Source organism: Ursus americanus, chromosome 5 (assembly GCF_024610735.1).
Source record: "Ursus americanus isolate L20-20 chromosome 5, mUrsAme1.1.p, whole genome shotgun sequence".
Lineage (NCBI taxonomy): Eukaryota > Metazoa > Chordata > Mammalia > Carnivora > Ursidae > Ursus > Ursus americanus.
The window spans coordinates 70,861,223-70,884,786 of record NC_142131.1 but is presented as its reverse complement, the minus strand read 5'-3'; the positions used below and the strand labels follow the sequence as shown (position 1 = coordinate 70,884,786).

Genomic DNA, 23,564 nt, shown 5'->3' with positions numbered 1-23,564 from the left:
TCTCATTTTTTAATTGAAGCAGTAAAATGCATTTAAATAGCCATTATATTTCAATATATCACATTAATGCAGGTTTTTAATGTTTATATTCTAATTCTTAAATTGCTAGTTGACACATTTATTTGGTAGCATATGTCTGATTTTTACAAAATAATGTGTACACATCTTTGGAAAAATAGTACCGAAGAGCTTGTAATGAAAAGCATTGTCCTGTGTTCCCACCTCTCTGTGTCTTTGGAGGCCACCATTAATTACTTTTGAAATTATAAAAAAATACATGTATGTCTGTGTATGTGTATAATATGTGTTCATCTGTGTGTGTATACATCCATGCATTAGTGTACTTACTTTCTAAATTTATTGAACATTTAAATACTGTGTGCCCCTCTTGAATGTGAGAGAAATTATTTTGTTTATTTAAAAGTTGTTTCTGTGATACTTTGACCAATATTTTCTAATTACAGGTAGCCAAAGCAGCCTTTTATAGAAAGAATGATCCTTTAGATGCTGCCATTTTTTACCTTGCAATGAGAAAGAAAGCTGTGATTTGGGGATTATATAGGTAGGTGAGAAAACTGTGCTTTAAAATGGAAAACTCTCCATGAGGAGTAAATGTATGAAGTAAAAGTAAAGATTTATTTTTCTTGTTAAGTGTGATTCTTGTAGATTCTTAGTTATTTTTGCATTTAAGGAGAGATTCATAAGAAAGAAGCTCAGGTATTTTCCAGAGCAAAAGAATCTTGATGAGGTCACTTTAGTTTGTTTTCAGGTGTATCAGTCCAGAAGAACATTTTTTGTTTGTTTATTTTAAGAACTTCCCATGATGCTTCTATAAAGCAAAGAACTAAACCAAAAACTTGCATCTGGAGTGGGAAAGATGAATTGGTGGAGTCTTGAAGAGGCAGGCATCCACCCTCTGCCTTATTACGAGCTCGTGGGCTGGGCCATCCCACCAAACTACCCTCCAGTGGTCTCTGACCTGACCCCACTCTTGAGCTAGGGTCGCTTGGAATTTTTCTCTCACTAGTTCTCAGCAAGACTTGATAAACACGATCACAAAAATAGTTCACCATTTATTTTGCATTCCGTTCCAGGTGATTCCATATGAATAGCAACCTTTGGGGGAAAATCATGGGCACCAGTCAGTTTTCTAAAAGACTAGATCTTTTAGGATTGTTTTGAATAAGGACAAATTCCTTAGGTTTTGATTACCATTCATGATCAGGTGGGCAGTGGGGGTGAAGGTGATTGATGAAGTTTAAATGGTGAAGTACCACACAAGTTTATATAAGTTATATATTTTGCATGGATTTAGGCATAATTTCTTGCAGTACTGCCAAAGCAGTTTTATCTCTGAGATTCATATGAAGAAGTAGATGTTTACTGGTAAGTAATCTTTTGCTCAGAAAAGGAGCAGATGTGTATATAGTACTTTATACACTGGCAAGTGTTCCTTTTGAGTCCTAATATTTAAATGGCTAACTTTGGTTCAAATTCGTTCTGATTGTGGAAACACTGTGTTTCAAATTTTTCATACATTTTTTTTCTTTCTAGATCCCAAAAAGACCCCAAGATGACACAGTTTTTTGGACACAATTTTGAGGATGAGCGATGGCGTAGAGCAGCTTTAAAGAATGCTTTTTCTTTGTTAGGCAAACAAAGATTTGAGCATTCTGCAGCCTTTTTTCTTTTAGCTGGTTGCCTCAGAGATGCAATTGAGGTAATGATGAAACTTTTTAAAAAAACCATTGTCATCCTTTTAAGCTTTTTCTGTGGGCTCAATTTTTTTTTTAATTTCAATATAAGTATAGTGGCTAAATACTTAGTACTATTTAACAGTGACTTTTAAAATTTTGCCATTTAGCTTGAATGATACTCATACAGAATGAAGATTAACCACATTGTACTGGAGATAGTTGATCTAACTTTTAAGAATATTTATGAACACGTTAATGAAAAGTTTGTCCTATCAGTTTAAACATATGTGAATCTATATTTGACTCTGTCTTAGTTGATTAACCGTAGCATATTTTTAACTGATTATTTTTCAGTAAACCTTAAAAAATTAAAACATTTAATGTATAACCTGTCTATCCCAAATTGCTCTCTTTTAAAAAAAAAAGTATTAGCACAAAAGAGAGAGCAGGAGTGGAGGGGAGGGGGAGAGGGGGAAGGAGAATCAGACTGCCTGCTGAGCAGGAAGCCCAACACAGGGCTCAATCCCAATATCCCGGTATCATGACTTGAGCTGAAGACAGCTGCTTCACTGACTGAGCCGCCCAGGCATGCCTCAGATTGCCAATTTGCTCAGTTTCATACAAGTGATTCACAACAGATGGGGAAGAGTAGAAGTTCAAGAAAAAAATGTCAGGACACTTGGGTGGCTCAGTAGGTTAAGTGTCTGCCTTCAGCTCAGGTCATGATCCCAGGGTCCTGGGATTGAGTCCTGCATCGTCACGTTAGGCTCCCTGCTTAGCAGGGAGTCTGCTTCTCCCTCTCCCTCTGGCCTTTCTCCTTGCTCCTGCTCTCTCTCTCTATCTCTCTCTCTCTCTCAAAATCTCAAAAAACAAAACAAAGCATCCGACTCTTGATTTCAGCTTGGGTCATGATCTCAGGGTCGTGAGATTGAAAGCCGAGTCAGGCTCTGTGCTGTGGAGCCTGCTTAGGATTTTCTCTCCCTCTTGCTCTGCCCCTCTCCCTGCTGTCTCTCTCTCTCTCTCTCTCTCTCTCAAAAAAAGAAAAAGACAAGAAAAAAAAATGAAACAAAATGTCATTTGAATTGGATCTCTTGAGAGTTATTTAATATTTATAGGCTAATTCTTTTTGCAAGTAGGTATTTAGTACTAGCAGGTAGATTTGCTAAAGCAAGCAGTATATGTTTTATTTGTTATTATCTTTGTTCACTTAGTTCAGATATTAACATTGCCTTTTATTCATTCTAGTTATTGGTGAGTCAGTTGAGTATATCTTAAAATGAAATATACCCCTGCTTATTTATGACCAGTAGTTCTTTTTTTGAAGGTATGTCTTGAAAAACTGAACGACATTCAGTTGGCTCTTGTAATAGCAAGACTCTATGAGTCTGAATTTGATACATCTGCAACATATAAATCTATTTTACGTAAAAAAGTTTTGGGGATTGATTCTGTCAATGAACTCAATTCACTGAACATAAATATGCATTATGATCCTTTTCTTCGGAGTATGGCATATTGGATTTTGGAAGATTATAGTGGTGCTCTGGAAACATTAATAAAGCAGCCTGTCAGAGAGGATGATGGTAAGCTGCATTTCTAAGATGTTAAAAATAAAGAGTTGTTAGTATTTGCTGGGTACAGAACACACCGTTGGGTGCTAAAGGTAATACAAAGCAAGTTGAAAACATGGACTAAGACTTTTAAGGTTTAGGTGGGAACAGAGTTATGTATGTGGGTTTTTTTTGTTTGTTTGTTTGTTTTTTGGGTGGGGGATTCCTTTTTTCAGAAAAATCCTTTGAAAACCAAGAACTTTGGATTTTCTGTTTTTATAAAATCAATGTATTGAACATAAGTATTATCAACATTTCAGTATAAATTTTGGAGAAAATAGTGTGTAAGGGTGGTTTTCTTAGGTGGAAGTTTGTGTATTTGTCAGTTTTATAATTTTTATAATAAAAATATTCTGTGTAAAGATTTAAGTGATATGATTAATTTTTTATGAGAGTGTAGTAGAGAATTTCTTATAACTTATTTTTTGGGGATCTACTTCTGCCTTTTGTTTTAGAAATACCATTTGCTGTAGCTTTTCTGGAGGTTAGTATAAAATGGAAATCTTTGTGTAAATTATATAAAAGTGATGATATATGCTTTTCAAATATTTTTCCGTAGGTAGAATTGAATTGGTTCTGATAGCTGGTATCATAGGTGTCATATCATTTGGAATACTAACTGGCAAGGATTTTAGTTCATGGCTTTTTACATAACATCCTTTAATTAGGAAGTGTATCATGTGTCTTACTGTGAAAGACTTGTGAGAAAGCCATATTCAGTTGTTCAAGCGTCCTGGCCATCTGAGCTGAAGATTTCCATACTGGCTTCTATGTAATGATGGGGGAAAAGAAAAGGCCTTTTCTTGTCACATTTTTATGCCTACACATATTCATGTCAAAAACGTATTTTGATTCGGAATTAATACGTGATCACATACTTTTAGAGCCAATTAAATCTGTATTCTAGAAGAAAATTTTAAAAGGTAATAGCGGCTTGGACCAGGATGATAGGAGTGGAGGCAGAGAAAAATGGTTGGATTTGGTATATAATTTTCAGGTGGAGTAGATAGGATTGGATATGGAATGTAAAGGGAGTAAGAGTCAATTTTGAAAACTCCTCTAAGTTTTTAGCTTGAGATAAATGATATGGGCAAGACCAGGAGCAGGTGTGGGAGAGTGTTGTTTTAGCTAAAGAAGACTTCTCTGGTAATGTGACCTGTGAGCAGAGACCTGAGTGTCATGAGGTCAGTGTAATTGCTTATTGGGTCAAGAGTGGTTTATGCTAAAGGCTCACTAAAAAGGCTTTGAGGCAAGAGTGTGTGCACGGAAATGGAAATGTAATGTAGGCATGTGGATATAGCAGTTTAGATTTATAGGGTAAAGTTGGGCCTTAAATAGATACACAAGTTATCCATGTCTTGATGGTGTTTGGAGCCGTGGGACTGTATGAGTTGACTCATGGAGTATAGATGGAACAGAAGTCAAGCCTTGAACTCAGGGACACTCTTAACCTTCTAAAGTAGAGGTGAGGAAGATTTAGCAAAGCAGACTGGGAAGGAATGTTGAGGGAAGTAGGAGAATAAGAACTTTGAGTGTGAAATTGGGTGTTTTAAATAATTTTATATTGTTACTTGAAGAGATGTGAAATCATTATAACTTTTGTTTTTCTTTTGTGTTAAAACACTTCAATTACAAATATATTCTTGTCTATCCAATGCTGTGTATTAGAGGTTCTCTTAGTAAAATGTTGTTGAAAGACCAGGTAGATAAGGGGGCCATAGTAGAGAAAAAGGACTGCAGTATAACTCTTGAACTTTTCTTAGCTGATAAGTGAATTATCTTTCAGATCAAGTCATGACGTCAACCTGTAATCCTGCAGTTTTTAATTTCTACAATTATCTGAGAACACATCCTCTTTTGCTAAGACGTCATTTTGGATCATCTGATATATTGTCCACACACATGAGTTTAACAGGAAAAAGTGGGCTGGCAGGAACAATTAATTTAAGTGAAAGAAGATTATTTTTTACTACTGCCAGTGCTCATTTGAAAGCTGGCTGCCCTATGTTAGCTTTGGAAGTATTATCGAAGATGCCAAAAGTCATCAAGAAAACAAAACCATTTTGCAGAACATCTGGTTTTCTGGATACTAGTAAAGACTGTTCTCCTTCTTCTCCATTAAAATTGGATACAAGGGAAGATAAGTCTTCTGCTGTTGATTGGTCACAGTCACTAATGAATGGTTTTGGATCTTCTTCAGAAGGTTCCTCAGAGAAGCAGTCAAACTCTACTCTTTCTTTTGACTGGAGCCAACCGAGTGTTGTATTTCAGGATGACTCTTTAGAATTAAAATGGGACAGTGATAATGATGAAGAAGATGAGGATCTCCCTATTTCAATGAAAGAACTAAAACCTTTACAGAGGAAAATGGGGGAAGAAATAGATGAAACAAGTTCCAATTACACAGAATCTCTCAGCACACTAGATGAAAATGACATTTTAAGTCCATCAGAAGATATAATTGCAGTTCAATTAAAATTTAGAGCATGTTTAAAGATTCTTACAGTAGAACTTCGTACGTTATCTACAGGCTATGAAATAGATGGTGGAAAACTGCGTTATCAACTCTACCACTGGCTTGAAAAAGAGGTGATAGCTCTTCAGAGGACTTGTGACTATTGTTCAGATGGCGAAGACTTACAGGCTGCATTTGGCCAAAATGGAGATGAATTTGGATTAAATGGAGATGCTGAAGATTTGCTTCAGCAAACAAAAGTGAAACAGTTGAGAGAAAATTTTCAGGAAAAACGACAGTGGCTTTTGAAATATCAGTCACTCTTGAGGATGTTTCTGAGTTACTGCATACTTCATGGGTCCCATGGTGGCGGTCTTGCCTCTGTGAGAATGGAATTGATTTTGCTTTTACAAGAATCTCAGCAGGTATGTAATTTAGACGATCGCCAGCTAAAATAGTACACATAGGAGAAATGGCTTTTGGTATTGTTCTTTTTGTCTTTAAATATTAAAATTTTTGGTTTTCTTTATTATGGTTGTTATAAGGAATGCTGTTTTTTGTGGTGCTATGTATTATGAATTTGTGGAGTTGTGTGTGTGTGATGGTTTCAGGATCATTCAGCATCGGGCCCTGTGATCAGGTGAATTCATACTCTGAATTCTTGTCTGAGTGCCGTGTGAGGTGATAAGCTTCTCATTCGGATAAGAGGGTATTGTCCCCTCATTTTTCAATATCGTTGGTGGAACGTTGACCTCCTCAGGTCCCATCTAACTCTATAAAAGTTTCTGTCAGGCTTTTCATTTTTAATTGTTTTAAAGTTTTTCCCAAGAGACCCCTGAATTAGTTAAGTAATGGATTTTAACTATAAAGAGTCGATTAACCTTCTTTTCCCTTCGTTTTTAAGGAAACCTCAGAACCAGTATTTCCCAGCCCTCTGTCAGAGCAGACCTCGGTACCCCTCCTCTTCGCCTGTACAGCCAGTGCCAAGACCGTCGTTGCCAACCCGTTACTGCACCTCAGTAACCTCACACATGATATTCTGCATGCCATCATAAACTTTGATTCACCACCCCATCCTGACATCCAGAGCAGTAAAGTAAGTACACTTGGGTCGTTTTTTAAAACTTAGGTACTTATTATGATAAAACCGAAAGAAAAAGGTAAAGCAGCACTTTTTAGAAACAATTTTAAACATCAGACTACACATAGGAATTGTTACATTACCACTTATATATATTTTTTGATCAAGGAAAACTTGCAGTTGTAGGCCAGGCTCACCTCACTTTGTTCTTAACCCAGTAGGGTACTTGAGTTTTTAATCACAGTGCTAGTTAGTTACTCTTATTTAGCCACTTTAGTAAGGTAAGAGTAATGGGTTTGTATACAGATACACGAGTAGTTCTTTTAGTATTACACTTAGGCAAAAAGCTGATTGCCTTTTAAAATAGAAACTTTTAGAAATAAGTTTGGTGTAAAATTCTTAATATACAGGTAAAGTTTTCCTCTGTTAATATTAAAACATTATATATTTTAAGGATAATGTAAGTATTTTGCCTCTGTTGTCTCTCTAGGCCAGGCAGTGTTTTATTAATCAGCTACAGCAGAATCACCTGGCATGCTTATTAAAAGTTTGGATTCTTAAGTTGACTCCAAACCTACTGAATCAGTGTGTGAGAGTGAGTCCCAAGAATATGTATTTTTTAGGAGGTTTCTCAGGTGATTCTGATGCATAACTGGTCATATAGTTATCTAATCATCCACATCATCTTGCCATCCATCACCACTGCCTTTATGACCCATTAATATCACACTTTCTGTTTCATCTTTACTCTCCAAACATACTGAAATCCTTTAAAGTATGACCAAGTTTGACTATTTTTCTATCTCTCTTTTTTTTTTTTTCTTAATAGTCTGTCATCTGGTTCTCGCCCACCTCACAGGCTGTGATATCACACCAGTTCGATATTCTGCTTGCTTAATGGTAGCCTCTCCTACAGTTTTACCCTCTTGGATAACCTTAACCCTTGTGATTTAATTTTGTCACTTTTCCTGGACTCTTCTGTAGTATAAATGGCCACATGGTGTGTGATATAGTAAGGAATTTAATTTCCTCCAGATTGTGCTCATTTTAGCCAAGCTGTATCTCATATTTAATTCGAATAGTAAGCATACACAATTTTAATAATAAGCAGCTTTTGCTGCTTAAGAACCACTCCAAAGCATTAGTATCTTCAAATGGCCATCATTTATTTTGCTTAGGATTCAGTGGGTTTTCTTCTCAGTTCTTCTAATTTGGGCCGGCTGGACTGGCCTCTGGATATTTTCCTTTGTCTTTGGTCAGCTGGTAGGCTGGCTGAATTCTGGATTAGGATGGCCGTATTTACATTTTTGGTGGTTGGCAGACTATTTCCAGGGATGATAGGGGAATCTGGGTCATATGCATCTCATCAACTATCAAGCAAGCCCAGGTTTTCTAGAAAAAAAGAACCAATAGGACGTGTGTGTGTGTGTGTGTGTGTGTGTGTGTGTGTGTGTGTAGAAAGAGAGAACTTTGTTTTATAAGCGATTGGCTCACATAATTATGGAGGCTGAGAAGTCCCAAGATTGGCGGTCGTCAAGCTGGAGACCCAGGACCTATTGTGTAGTTCCAGTCTGGGTCCAGAGGCCTGAGAACCAGGAGAGCCAATAAAGTGTAAGTTCTAGTCTGAAAGCCAGTGGGCTTGAGACCCAAGAAGAGCCAGTGTTTCTGTTCTAGCCCAGAGGCTGGAAAACACCCAATGTTCCAGTGCAGGGCAACCAGGCAGAAGTTCCCTTTTTACAGCTTTATTGTTCTATTTAGGTCTTCATCTGATTGGATGAGGCCTACCCACATTAGGGAGAGCAGTCTTCCTTACTCAGTCTACCACTTCTACCAATGTTAATTGCATCCCCCATCAGCCTTACAGATAAACACCCAGGATGTTTGGCCAGGGCACTCCTTGATCCAGTCAAGTTGATACATAAAATTAACCATCACGCCTAGGTTATTTCACATACTGGTTGCAGGGATTTAAAAAGCAGCAAGAGTAGAATCTGTAAGGCCTTTTGAGGACTAGGTTCAGAAATCACATATCATTTTGCCCTCTTGGTCAAAGGAAGTCCCAAGGCCAGTCCAGATACAGTAATGGAGAAATAGACTCCCCTTTTATTGGAGAAGCTAGAAAATATTCTTTTTTTTAATAATTTTTATTTTGTTATATTAGTCATCACACAGTACATCCCCAGTTTTTGATGCAATGTTCCATGATTCATTTTTTGCGTATAACACCCAGTGCACCATGCAATACGTGCCCTCCTTACTACGCATCACCGGCCTATCCCATTCCCCCACCTCCCTCCCCTCTGAAGCCCTCAGTTTGTTGCCCAGAGTCCACAGTCTCTCATGGTTCATTCCCCCTTCTGTTTACCCCCCCTTCATTCTTCCCTTCCTAGAGAAGCTAGAAAATATTCTGATCATTTTTGTAATTTCCCATATTTGGACTTGCTGTCTTCATTTTTATGGTGATATTCTTGATTTTAATTCATACCACACATCTTATTGATAATTGAAAGGGAAATAGCAATTTGATTTTCATCTCTGACTCCCATTTTTATCTACATAGAAGACCATCATACTTCATGATTAGATCGAGTACCTAGTGTTTTAAATAGTCTAATCTAGTTTGCTTTCTGACCTAGGTGTGCGTCTCAGATCTACCTCTCTCATTGCTTGTCATGCCATGTTTAGAGCCTTCTCTTTCTCAGTACAAATGTTTGCCCGTCAGTTGCTGTCTTTCAAACCTTCTTTCTCTAAATAATTGCACTTTCTTTAGATTGCTTGTTTTCTCTAGTAGCTAGAATATATGGTACCATATGCTTCAGTGACCTGTCCATAGGTAAACTCTCATTTATCACACTGAGCTTTTACATATTTTGGTTGAGGAAGCAGGTTGAATCTTGGAGAGTTTTCTTTTAATACATGGCTTATGCACTACTGAATAGCTAACATCTCTTCCCATTTGTTCTTGAAATAGAAATTAGGTAGCAGGTGTCTGTGTTTTATGATTTCTGCCAACGGCCTTAGTGTTTTTAATTTGTAGTGCGATCTCTATAGGCATAAATGATTGTTAAGGAAAAAACAGAAATAGTTTTTAAGGACAGTAGTTTTTCCATCTTTTTTACATTGCTAGATTATTGTAGCTCTTGAAACAAGTTTGATTTTTTAAAAGTTGTACTTAATTTTGTTTGTTTGTTTTTCAGGTATATGTAATGCATACTTTAGCAGCCTCACTTTCTGCTTGTATTTATCAGTGCCTTTGTGGTAGTCATAACTACAGGTAAATACCTTTTTGTGAAATTTAGGACTGTTTGCGGTAACTGATGAGGTTTCAGAATTTGTGTACTTTTGCGGTAGAAAAAAATTATGACAGTCTGAATAATGCAGAAAGCATTTGAAGTGATGAGTACTATTTTTCCATCTTTGAATTTTAGCTTCTGTCTTTATGGCAAATGAATGTTAAGTAGACCCTTGTCAGTATAACTAATTTAGCTAACTTTTATTGATCACTGCCTAATGCCAGGCATTGTGATATGCACTAAGATAAGTTCTCCTTTCTTGAGGTCCGTCTAGTTAGAAACAATCATAGAAGTTGATAAGTGATACATGTAACATGACATTGCACTTAAGTGATAAGTACTATAGTATAGTTATAATTATATTATATATATATTATTTATATTTATAAACTATAATATTATAATGTACTATATTGTATAATTATAATATAGTGAAAGGCTCAGGAAGCACAAAGGAAGGAGTAACTGACTTGAAATAGAGAAAAATTTTACCAAAGAGTGATGTTTATGATTTTTCTCTTTATAGCCTAAGGTTTCACTATAATTTAGCTAGACTTTTAAAACATACTGTTTGACACTTTGGTATCTTCCTTTGGTCTGACACTTTGGTATCTTTGAAATCCTCTGTCCTTTTCTAAAAATTTTTATTTAAATTCCAGTTAGTTAACATAACAGTGTAATATTCATTTTAGGTGTACAATATAGTGATACAACACTTCAGTACATCACCCTGTGATGCCCTCCTTATTCCCCATCACCTGTTTCACCCATCCCCCCCACCCACCTCCCCTCTGGTTCTCTAGAGTTAATAATCTGTTTCTTGGTTTGCCTCTCTTTTCTTTTTCCCCTGTGATCCTTTGTTTTGTTTCTTGACTGTATTTCTTTAAATTTTTTTTTTTAAGATTTTATTTATTTATTTGACAGAGACAGCCAGTGAGAGAGGGAACACAAGCAGGGGGAGTGAGAGAGGAAGAAGTAGGCGCCTAGCAGAGGAGCCTGATGTGGGGCTCGATCCCAGAACGCTGGGATCAAGCCCTGAGCTGAAGGCAGATGCTTAACGACTCTGCCACCCAGGCGCCCCTTCTTTAAATATTTTGTGTTCTCTCCCCTGTTTCTTATTAGACAGGTATTGGAGCTTACAGGTTTCTCTTATTTTCCTTTTAGCTTTCATCTCATATTTTTTTCTTTATTTATTTTTGCTTTATTTCAGGAGAAATCCTGGTTTCATTTTTCAGACTCTCACTCCTTCTTCAGCAATGTCTTATCTTTTATTTAGCCTGAGTTTGTGTTTTAGAAATTGTTTTTCATTTTTAAGATCTCCTTGTTGATTTTAATGGCCACTTTTATTTTTATAACTTATTGTGTGTATTTCTTAATTGTTTCAACCTCTCTGAGTATAAAGCACCTTCTGTCATGTTCTTCTAAGTCTGCTTCCTCAGGTGCAGGTCATTCACTGAGTTTGTTGTTTCTTACATGATTTAGCCTTCCTTGGTGTTGATTTTTGCTTGTCTTATGTGTTTCAATTCTCCCTCCCATGGGAGTCTCAATTTACTAATCTGTTTCTATATTCCCAAGGTAGCTTCAACTTGATTTCTTTGGCCTTTGTCCTCCAAGAGTTCACTTTCTTGTTACTGAGTGTGGCTTTATTTTTATCAACGTATCTTTATCTTTTTTCATCATTTCCATAGATTTAATGTAGCAGGGGATTTTTTTGTTGGCAACCTGCCATCTCGAAGCTGCAAAGTAAAGCAAGTGAAACCATTTACAAATGCATCAAAATGTTATGACTGATAGAAGACTTGACAGTCAGAGCAAATCTAAACCAGTAAATGTGCTGTATTTAAATATGACATTCAGGGGCGCCTGGGTGGCACAGTGGTTAAGCGTCTGCCTTCGGCTCAGGGCGTGATCCCGGCGTTATGGGATCGAGCCCCACATCAGGCTCCTCCACTGGGAGCCTGCTTCTTCCTCTCCCACTCCCCCTGCTTGTGTTCCCTCTCTCGCTGGCTGTCTCTATCTCTGTCAAATAAATAAATAAAATCTTTTAAAAAATAAATAGATAAATAAATATGACATTCATTTACTTCACATTTGATATAGGAATTTCTGAGAGGATTTAACAAAAATTTTTGTACAATCTTCTGTCAGATGTATTTCATAGTTTATGTCAAGCTGCAAGTTCCTTTGTTCATTCATCTATTTATTTAGTTTTAATTTAAAGTGCCATTTACTTGGAGAAGCTGAATTGTGTAAATTTCCAAATTGTGTAAAACACTCTCCCCTTTTGCTTTCATAACCTTGTATGCGTAGGTTTTGTCTCTAAAAGCAATATGATAGGGGCGCCTGACTCTTGATTTCGTCTCAGGTCATGATATCAGGGCTGTGGGATCAAGCTGCACTTCCGGCTCTGTGCTAGGTGTGGAGTCTGCTTGGGATTCTTTCTCTCCCTATCCCTCTGCTCCCCACCCCCCCCCACTCACTCTCTCTCAAAAAAAAAAAAAAGAAAAGAAAAGCAATATGATAAAATTATTTCTGTCTGATTCCTCCACCAGACTATAAATTTCATGGATATAAAAACCACATTTTACATTATATCCCTGGTACCTTGTGCATATACCTGATGTAACCTATCCTGATGTAGGGTCGACAGCCATTAAATATCAAACTCAACCTAAACTTTATTTTCAACCAGATAACCTTGTTTTGAACTTTGATAGAATAGCTTGCTATTTGTGGTCAAGAGTGATTTAGTTTTCTCATTTGTATATTCTATATCTTTCATTAAATAAATATACTTAAAACCTATCACATGTATTTTAATTTAGAAAATTTGTATGTTTGCACTTAAAGGATACTTGGTTTTAATATATCACCAGACTATATAGAACAGTACTTAGATCAGTAATAGCAGTATAACTAATAAAAATTTGAATTTTAAGATACCCTAGAAGTTAGATCTAAAACATGGAAATATTACATGTGAAATTCATTTTAGATCATTATATTTCATTATTATTTTCATATATTGTTATTATTATAGATTATTCTTATTTAAATGTTTTCTTCTCTTAGTTCATTTCAAACAAATCAGTTTACTGGAATGATGTATCAGACGGTACTGCTTCCCCATCGACATTCTTTGAAAGCAGGAAGCTTAGATGAAGCAATAACTCCTAATACATCACCAGCACAATGGCCAGGTATAAATAATTTATGTATATATATATACGTAAATAAATATATATGAATTTTTTCTTAGCCTTATTGAATTTAATCAGATGAGGAAAAAGTATATTCGGTGTGGTTTTTCTTCCTGATAATCACTGTTCAATATTGTTAGAATTGATACCACTTCAGTATTTACCACTCATTATAAATTTCGCAGTTACTTAACATTGGTATTTCCTTGGCCATTTTACTAAAATGACTCAAATGTTTTGTTGTATCACTTGTTACAATTTTTTGTCATAATAGAAAAATATTTGTTGTGGGAATTAAATTTATCTATCAGATTTGTATTAGATAATAGATTTTCATTGTTTCTCTATATCGAACAAATGCTCAGTATTTGTGCATTAACTGTATATAACTTCTAGTCTGTGAACCTAGAGAAGAAAAAACTTTAATCCTGATCTAATAATTAAAAAATATAGTTTTTTATTTTTAAAATTTATTGTCAGTGGTAGCTGTGTTTGTTTGTTCTAGGAATCACGTCTCTGATTCGACTTTTGAATTCTTCTGGCGAGGAAGCCCAGTCAGGGCTTACAGTCTTGCTCTGTGAGATTCTCACAGCTGTGTATCTGAGTCTCTTCATCCATGGCCTGGCAACACATTCTAGTAATGAACTGTTTCGGATTGTGGCCCATCCTCTGAACGAAAAAATGTGGTCTGCTGTGTTTGGTGGAGGTGCACATGTTCCCAGCAAAGAACACACACACTCGAAAGCTTTACCCGGTTAGTGCTCTCGTGTTTGTTTGTTTATTTTTAAGACTGAAACTTTATTTCTTCGTCTGAATGATAACTTTGTCAAGTGTAATTACATTTTAATTTATTCACAGAAAGTTTTTGTTACAGATCATTTTCTTAAAGCATGAACAAATGGTGAAAATGCAGTGTCAGGTTTCTGGTGTAGTTTTCAAACTAAGACACTTGTGCACCAGTGATTAGAACTTAATGTGGTTTTCTTAAATCTTTTGCTGTTGAAATGATCATTTGTTTTTGAAATATACTGTAACACTGGTCTTTGTTCTATCCCAAATACAGATTCTCTCTTCTTTCTTTGGCAGGAAGGCACTTTGCTATGCCTAGCCCCCACCAGGTAGTGGTATTCTCCATGGAATGTGTGGGCTTTACGAAAGCTCTTTCAACCATCAGTTCTCATAGCCCTCCCAGTCGTGCAGGCAAGATACTAGCTTTAGAAATAGGCTTTTACGGCTCAGCTTGCTTTGTGTTGTTTTGGAGGGGTTGGGGTACCTTGGGCCCGTTTTATTTTGTATGGCACTTAAAATAGAAAATAAACCTTTAATCAAGCCATATTTCTGATTTAAAATAATGATTAACATTTCAGAAAACCATCTCTGCTTTTTATTCTGCTTTTAAATTATTTCCTTTGATGTTTTCTATTGCTTAGACTTTAACATCTTTTTAAATGTGTAGAAATAAATGTCAGTGCTAATCATGGTAAATCAGACTATGGCTTGAAATGTCTGGAAAACATTTCCAATGAGGCTGCTTTATGTTTTGCATACTATGATTCTGGCCATTAGGGGTTTTGGATTTCTAAGTGTTCATAATACCAGGAAAAGTAATTATTTTAAACAACTGTATCCCTGTTTCTAAACTTTTTAATATTGAAACTATATATATATATTATATCTTGACATGAAAAGAATCTTCATAATACCTTCTACCTAGCTGTTAAATTTTCTTTTTGTAATTTAGTAGCCCATATGTGATAATCTTAGTTTTCATATTTTTAAAAATACTTTCATTTTTATGACATCTCTTCTAATTTTTAAGGAGTAGTTCCCTCTGCTTCATTTTTTATATGGACAAAAAAGAAAAAGACTAACTTTTCATGAAATTTGCTTTGGAATATATATTATATATTAAATATACATATATATATATATTTAACTTCAGCTATCTGAATCCAATTAAAGAAAAACTTTCAAAGTCTAAGAGGGAGTAAGATTTATAGCTCTACTGAGAGTACCATTAAAGAAACTGGTAAACTAATTGTGGCCCTGTTTTTAATGTGTCCTAAGAGAAAATCATATAAAACTTTGATCTGGTTAATATGAAATGTTAAAAAGGGATAAATTCTTGCTATGGAATGTCCAAATACCTGTAAAATTAAAAATATTCTTACTAGGGGCACCTGGGTGGCTCAGTCGTTAAACGTCTGCCTTCAGCTCAGGGCGTGATCCTGGATCCCTGGGATCGAGCCCTGCATCAGGCTCCTCCACTGGGAGCCTGCTTCTTCCTCTCCCACTCCCCCTGCTTGTGTTCCCTCTCTCGCTGGCTGTCTCTCTCTCTCTGTCAAATAAATAAATAAAAAATCTTTAAAAAAAATATTCTTGCTAACCAGTCACCAGGTCTCAATTCCAACCATTTCTACTGAGCACAGATGTGTAAAGAACGTTACTCAAAGTCTTAAGTTCTTTGTTGTTATAATTTCTCCTCCTCTCAGTTTTAGTTGTTTCTACACACAAATACCATTATATAAATTATCTTATAGGTACCATCATAATCTGTATTCCATCACTTACTGAACCCTAAATAGTCAAAGTGACTGAAAATTACCTGCATCTGTACATTTAATGCCTTGGTGGCAAATAACACAGAATACTTAAAATGTGTGGTTCACTTAGTGCTAAGGCCACATCCAGGTTATGTGATACTCATCTGTCTTTGAGAACCCAGAAACTATGTGGTATCAATCATAGATGTAACTTAGTGCCAGAAGAGGAATTAAAAGTCACTGTTTGTTTTCCTTGTTCTGGTGTAAATTCTGATTTCAGTTTTCTTTGCAATGATGGTCTCATGAACTAAATTATTATTTTTCTTTTTTTCTTTTTTTCCTTTTTATTTAAATTCAGTTAGCCAACATATAGTACATCATTATCATGAACTAAATTATATTTCTCTCTACACATCTTTTATATACTTAATGCACTAATATTTTTAGTGACAAAATTTAAATATGACTAAGCTTTGTAATGTAAGAAAATGGTAGATGATTTCTGTTAGATTTCAGTTTGGCAGGTTAGAATGCTTAACAAAAATGTTGATGTAATCAGTAATTTATTATTATTTTTTTAATCAAATTTAATTTGGTGAATTGCACATCATATATTAATGAAGGATTTTTTTCCTAACAAATTAGTGCAAGTGTATGTTCGTGGAGTTAGGAATTATTTTGTTATTATGGTTAATTTTTAAAATAGATAATCAGGTGAGCAATAGCAAGTTTGGAAAAATGATTTTTTTTTCTGCTAACAGAAATCCATACTTTGCTTTTTATTGCATATGATAAAGCAAAGCAGTGTTTTTATTGAAGATTTTTTATTGTATTTTGTCATAATATTTGCAATTATGAGAACTGTGAATTTTCCATCTTCATCTTGATAAATTTATAGTAATGATTTTTTTTATGTCCTCACATTGAGGAATAAAATATAAAATGAATATTTTATTTGTGGTAAGCATATCTTTTTTTTTTTAACTATGAGACTGCTGATGATGTTTTAGACATTTTAAAGTATATTTTTGCCATTTGATTATTTATGTTAAATACAGATCAGAAAATCCAAATGTTTTGCTTTTCCCTTAAAACTTGTATAAAAATAAAATTTTTCTATTATTTAGTGGTTATAGATGTCATTGCTATCCTTCCTTTAGCAAAATATATAAAACAGTAACACTTCTTGACCAGAAAAAGTATAAGACTTCAGCATTTTTAAAATAGAAAATGATCAGCTGTTTACAGATGAATATGCCCAATAATTTTAACTGGCTACTGAACCGAAAAATAACTAGTTTGCCGGAGAAGGGAATACATCTTTTGTTAGACTCCTTGGACAGACATTTTTTTGAGGGATAGATACAAATTTTCATTAAAAAATTATTCATTTCATAACTACCATATTTGTCCTTTTGTGACAGGCTTATTTCACTTGGCACAATGTCCTTAAGGTTCATCCATGTGTGGCACATGATAGAGTTTTCTTTGTACAGCTGAGTAATATTTCAATGTATGTATGTACTCCTTTCTCACTTTTAATAAGTCTTTTGAGCCGGAGCTGAAATCTTAACAGGCACATCTGCATCGTGGTCTTCAGGGTGATGGAAAAGTAGTGTGATCTCCAGATTTTTTATTGCGTAACCCTATCCACAAAACATGCTTGAGCAAATCCTCAGTATGTGTGTGTTTACTTATTTATAAATACACGTACTCTTGCTGATCCAGATATTAAACATTGACAGATTTTTTTCTTCCCCTTACCACTTCCCTCCCCTTCTCCCATCCCCCCTTTCTTGTTCTTCCTCTACTGCCTTCTCCTCTTTCTCTTTCTCCTCCTCCACTCCTCCTTCTCACGCTGTTTCTCTTCTCTTCCTTTTCCTCACTTCTGCTTATTAAAAAATAAATCTAAGTAGTAATTGTAATATTTTCTTTCCATATTCCAGAGAACCACTTTGAACACCAACTACCTTGGAAACTACTTGCTCTGTGATTTGGAGACAAATCACTACTTTCTACTAAGATAGTCATCATTTTATTTTTATAGGTACTTATGAAGCAGGTACAAGGTACTACCGTACCCAACCGATCCTTGAGAGTCAGTCTTTCTAAAATCTGGAAAATATCACCTGTCAGACCTTTTTTAGCATTAATTTTATTCTTTGAGGATTAATAAATACCTTAAATTTACTACTCCTTGAATCTGTTTTGGTCTTTTCCTTTTAAGAATCTTTGAAGTTTACTTGCAAAGTCATGTTTTACATATAATTTTGAGAATTTGTTTTTTTATTTAATTTGTGTTGGCCTATATTTGTACTTCTCAAATTTTTTGCCTGAGGATGCTAAAGGGGAGTAAATATATATATATATATATCTCTTAGGAGATCTCTTATACTGAATTATTTTGCCAAAAGCAAGAAATAGATTCGGGATCTATTTTATCTTGAACTTACATGACTTTTGTCTTCTCCATATCTTTGTTTCTTTCCAATAAAATATTTTAAACCATCATTTAAATGACTTACCTTCATCCTCCCACCCCCTAAATTTTGGAGCTAAACTTGACGGTCCAGATCATTGTCCCCCCTGAAGTTTCGGGCACTGTCTGGCACACTCATGAATGGTCTTGTAATAAATGTGCCTTAGATTGAGAAGCAGAGAGTGAGATCATTCTGCTGGTTACTTTGAGGTCACTTTTTAAAAGAAATAACATTTAAGTCTAGGTTTAGAATATTAATTTTGATTTAAAATTATTAATTTAAGGGGCGCCTGGGTGGCACAGCGGTTAAGCATCTGCCTTCGGCTCAGGGCGTGATCCCGGCGTTATGGGATCGAGCCCCACATCAGGCTCTTCCGCTATGAGCCTGCTTCTTCCTCTCCCACTCCCCCTGCTTGTGTTCCGTCTCTTGCTGGCTGTCTCTATCTCTGTCGAATAAATAAATAAAATCTTTAAAAAAATAAAATAAAATAAAATAATTAATTTAGGGGCGCCTGCGTGGCTCATTCAGTTGAGCGTCTGCCTTCAGCTCAGGTCATGACCTCGGGATCCTGGGATCAAGCCCCATGTCGGACTCCCCACTCAGCAGGAGTCTGCTTCTCCCTCTACCTCTGTCCCACTTTCACTGCCCCACCTTCACCACCACCCATGCTCATGCTTGCTCGTGCTCTCTCTCAAATAAATTCTTTTAAAACATAAAATTATAAACTCAGAAAGTGTTAGCTTGTTAGCCTTCCTCTTACGTTTTGATTTTAATCAAAGCAGTATATATGCATGGTAATAAATCCATATTCCAGAAGAATTTATGATAAAAAAGCAACTTTGTCTTTCTAACTCCTCTGTACCTACTCTGCCCATTCTTTAGATGTAGCCTCTTAACCATTTCTCCATTTCTGTTTTGTGTTCTTTAGGGCGTCATGTCCATAGTTCCAGGAAGTCACTGCAGTACTAGGAGTGAGGATAAAGATTCTTAAAATGGAGGGAAAGTCCACTATCTTGACTTTAAAAGTACTTCTTTAAAGTACTTTCCATGAATCCAAAGCAGCTAAGAAATTTAAGAAATTTATGTTAGTGAGTGATTCTTTCTTTTCTTACCTATGGATATGTTGGTTTTTCTTTACCCACTTTCTAGCCTCTCTATGTTTCTTATAATTTCTAAGCACCACATCCAAGTTCCTTTTCAATTCTCCGTAATACTGTTTTTTTTCTTCCGTTACTAGTAAAGTAGCCATTTACCTCCTTGATAATGGAACAGTAGAGTCAGTTTGTATCCAAGGAGTGACAGAGGTTCTTGATATTTGATTATTAGCATTTTCAAAAATCAGCTCAGCCACTGTGTGGTCTCTGTCTGTCCTTCATGACTGCTAACCCACTGTGATTTAAACATAAAATTGTCTTAAATCTTGCTGTAATTTATGGGAAAAGAAGAAGTGTTTACGCTAATGAGAAGCTGCAGGTTATTTCTTGTTTGCTGGGAGGTATCACTGAGGTCCCTTTATTTATAGCATTTCAAGTAATAGAACATTCACTATGAATCTGTTTCCCATTTTTTTTCTTTGTTCATCAAAAGTATTTTAATAAGTGGTTTTATATTTCTGGTATCGAGTCTGTAATTTTAAACATTTAGCCCCCAGTATGGTAACTTTTCTTATTTTCATGTCAGTGTCTGGGTTCATTGACTGTACTTGTAAATTTTTTTCCTTTTAAAAAATATTCTTGGGTTTTGGCTTTAAAACTCTGATTTTGGGGGGCGGCTGGGTGGCTCAGTCGGTAAGCGTCTGCCTTTGGCTCAGGACGTGATCCTGGGGTCCTGGGATTGAGCCCCTCATCAGGCTCCCTGCTCTGCTGGGAGCCTGCTTCTTCCTCTCCCACTCCCCCTGCTTGTGTTCCCTCTCTTGCTGTCTGTCTCTCTCTGTCAAATAAATAAATAAATCTTTAAAAAAAAAACATAAAAAAAAAAACTCTGATTTTTTATCATATAGCTATCTTGGCAAAAATGTATTCATTTAGTGTTGTTTGTAAGTTTTATTTTTCCAGAGCTCCTTTAAGCTTCTATGTTCATATGCCTTCTAATCTAAAAACAAAAAAAGCAAAATAGTAATGCTAAAGTCAAATGATTAATTTATTTTAAACCACAGCATTAATTTTTTTGAAAGGTAAAGAATATCCTTATAGTCTGAATTTTTTACTTGATCAGAATTTGGTAGAACCACTGTTTAAGTTTTAGAATGAATACGAATGTATGCAACATATATTAGAAATATGATTGTTGACTATCAGTTGCTTTTAAAAACAGAAAAAAAATTGGGGCACCTGAGCGGCTCAGTTAGTTAAGCATCTGACTTGGTTTCGAGTGTTTTCAGGGTCTTGAGATCAGCCGCACGTCAGACCCCCGCGCAGTGTCCTCAGGGTCCTTCTCCTTCTGCCCCTCCTCCCACTCATGCATGCGTTCTCTCTCTCAAATAAATAAATAAATCTTTTTTAAAAAGGCAGAAATTTACACATTTAATCTGAAAGTTCCTTTTAAAATCATTTGGGAGTTATGTAATAATCATACCACGTCTTAGCAATCTTTTAGAATTTTTATCCATTTTAATTTCCTTTTTTCCTGAAATCACTAAATCACTTTGTTATACTCAGCTTGGCTGTAGCTTGATATAATGCATGAGCATGCTGTTTATGCAAGCTGAGTAGCTTCAAACAATAAAACAAAATTATATTACAGAACACATATTTGCATTCCTTTGGAAGGTAAGTCAGTTCTCACTGGAACCATTGAAGGAGAATATTGGTGTGCCTTATTGTGGGGCTGTTCGCTTGTTGATTAGACATAAGCTTCTGTTTGGGACATCCATGGTTCTGTTTTGGTGATTTGAATCTTATGACTTCGTATTTGTTATTTATAGATTTGTGTAACTTGTTTTTCTTTCCTGAGGCCCATAATACTCTAAAGTAAAATATTAAGAGAATACTAACCATTAAGTGTTTAAAAGTTAAAACAACAAAGATTGCATTTTCTCCCTCTTTGTTATTCCACTGACCAGGAAATTATGTGTGCAAGCCATTTCCAAAAGTCTGAGTCAGTTTAATTCGCTTGTTACGTATTTGAATTTTTTTTTATATTTTCAGTGAAAACATTCAATTTTGTATGTAGATAAAAGGCCAGGGGATTACTAAAGAACCTCGTAAGTGAGTTGTTGCCGTCAATTGACATTGACATCCCAAGATACTGTTTTCCATGGTATTCTTCAAAGTAAAGGGATGTAGGTAATTTTCTTTCACGATCTTAGCTCAATTGTGGACTCATTTATAGGCAGATACTATATCCTATTGCCCACATATGCAATAGAAAAGTTAACATTCAGAGAGTGAAGAATAAGTTGAGATAAAGACTGCTTTTTACAGTAATTTTTGTCTCACTTGTACCTATTTTATTTTTTTACCTTACTGTCATAATGATCTCAGTTTTGTGTTTCTGCTTACTTGTAACCTTAAATCTTATGTAAAGATAGGTGAAATTAGTACAATGGAAATAGTACTTACTTTAATAATACTTTATTTTGTTTTTATTAGTTTCTTCACTTGTGGAAGAAGGAGAGAAACAGAACAAACGTTTTAGGCCATCAAAAATTTCTTGCAGAGAATCTGCCCCACCGACCTCTTCCTCATCAGTAGTTAGCCAGGAGTCACTGGCAGTCCAAGAGAAGTTTATCCCACCGGAGCTCAGTATCTGGGACTATTTCATAGCCAAGGTAATAAAAGTGCCACCTAGAACAACATTTATGCAACGAAATGACATGAAAATGTTTAGAATAAGTGGACTGTTGCTGCTTCCAAGTATTTTCCCACTCTGGTTTAGAAAGATTTCATTTTGTCAGGCTGCATAACAAAACGAAACAAAAAACCCTCAAAAATATTTGGCCATTTCCATCCAGTTTTTAAGGCAGTACTTTGATAAGTTATGATTTCTATATTTTAAACAAAATACAGTTCTTAGATGAAAAGATAAATTGGTCAACACCTTAGTGCTAATGTACTTGATGGTAATTAAGGAATCCAGACTGCTAGAGGTCACAGGGTCATTCATGCTGTCATTCCTTTTCTGTACTGCAGACGGGTGTGCATGGTTCTTATATATACTATATATATATATAGTATATATATATATAACTATAACTACGTTATAGTTACTGCTGTTTAGTTAAGTAACGAGTCCCTCGGCAACAGTCTATTAACTATAAGGAGTTACCTCAAGTACGAACTTCCCCGCTGGCTCTTCCGTGCACATGTCACTGTGGAAAAGGCGGATGCGCCTCATGTGCAGTGATCGGTCACAACGGTTCTTTCCAAGTCTCTTGGCAACTGGTCATTTAGGGCCCATTACTCAGTTCGTATACAGACAGCAAAGCGACAAGCTCAAGTGACATTCTACAAAACTGAATAATCAGAAGAGGAAATTGGCTCACAAAGAGGAAGTGCAACCACACAGTGACAAGTGGTAGCACTGTAAGTGACATTGAGATGGAATGTAAGCGGTATGTTGGCTAATCGAATATAAATAGAAAATGAAAGATGCTTTTTACAGAAAAAAATCAAATATAAACAAAGTTATGGAAAAATCGCTCACATTGGGGCTACTGACATTGCTGTCATTTGAGAGACTCTGGATGTGCAACCAGAGGAGTTAGTGAAGGCTAACTTGTCAACAGAGGTAAGGAAAGTGGAACACAGGAATGAAGATGTTCTAGAGATAGTGAAATTAAAGGAATTCTGGCTAATATTTCACAGCATTGAAAGTGTGAAGAATAAAATGTTGGAAGCTGATACAAACTTAGAAACAAGTATGATGGTTTGCCAAGGATTAGGAAAGATGCTTGCTTTGTCCTAAATTACAGAGTTAGAAGAAGGCAAGCACTATTCGAAGTACTCTTGATAAATTTTTTACAAAGAAATAAAACACTTGATGGGGTACCTGGGTGGCTCACTCGATTAAGCATCTACCTTCAGCTCAGGTCATGATCTCAAGGTCCTGGGATCGAGTCCCAAATCAGGCTCCCTGCTCGGCAGGGAGTCTGCTTCTCCCTCTCCCTTTCCCTCTGCCTCTCACTTGTTCGTTCTCTCTCTCAAATAAGTAAAAATCTTTAAAAAAATAAATAAAACACTTAAATTCTCAATATTTCTAATATTT

General features: G+C 35.7%; 1 protein-coding gene across 5 annotated transcripts in view; it reads left to right on the top strand.

Moving 5' to 3' along the window:
- DMXL1 (Dmx like 1) overlaps nt 1-23,564 on the top strand; it is a 128,548-nt gene that overhangs the window by 57,317 nt on the left and 47,667 nt on the right. For 3 of the 5 annotated variants that reach the window (XM_045794874.2, XM_045794875.2, XM_087862365.1), the window contains exons 21-30: nt 465-562; nt 1,555-1,720; nt 3,022-3,280; nt 5,094-6,187; nt 6,667-6,858; nt 10,041-10,117; nt 13,209-13,336; nt 13,842-14,090; nt 14,423-14,536; nt 21,950-22,128. In XM_045794874.2, the coding sequence (XP_045650830.2) occupies nt 465-562; nt 1,555-1,720; nt 3,022-3,280; nt 5,094-6,187; nt 6,667-6,858; nt 10,041-10,117; nt 13,209-13,336; nt 13,842-14,090; nt 14,423-14,536; nt 21,950-22,128 (2,556 nt within the window). The remainder of the gene's footprint in view (nt 1-464; nt 563-1,554; nt 1,721-3,021; nt 3,281-5,093; nt 6,188-6,666; nt 6,859-10,040; nt 10,118-13,208; nt 13,337-13,841; nt 14,091-14,422; nt 14,537-21,949; nt 22,129-23,564) is intronic. The other 2 variants (XM_045794877.2, XM_045794876.2) reach the window with 1 other exon arrangement.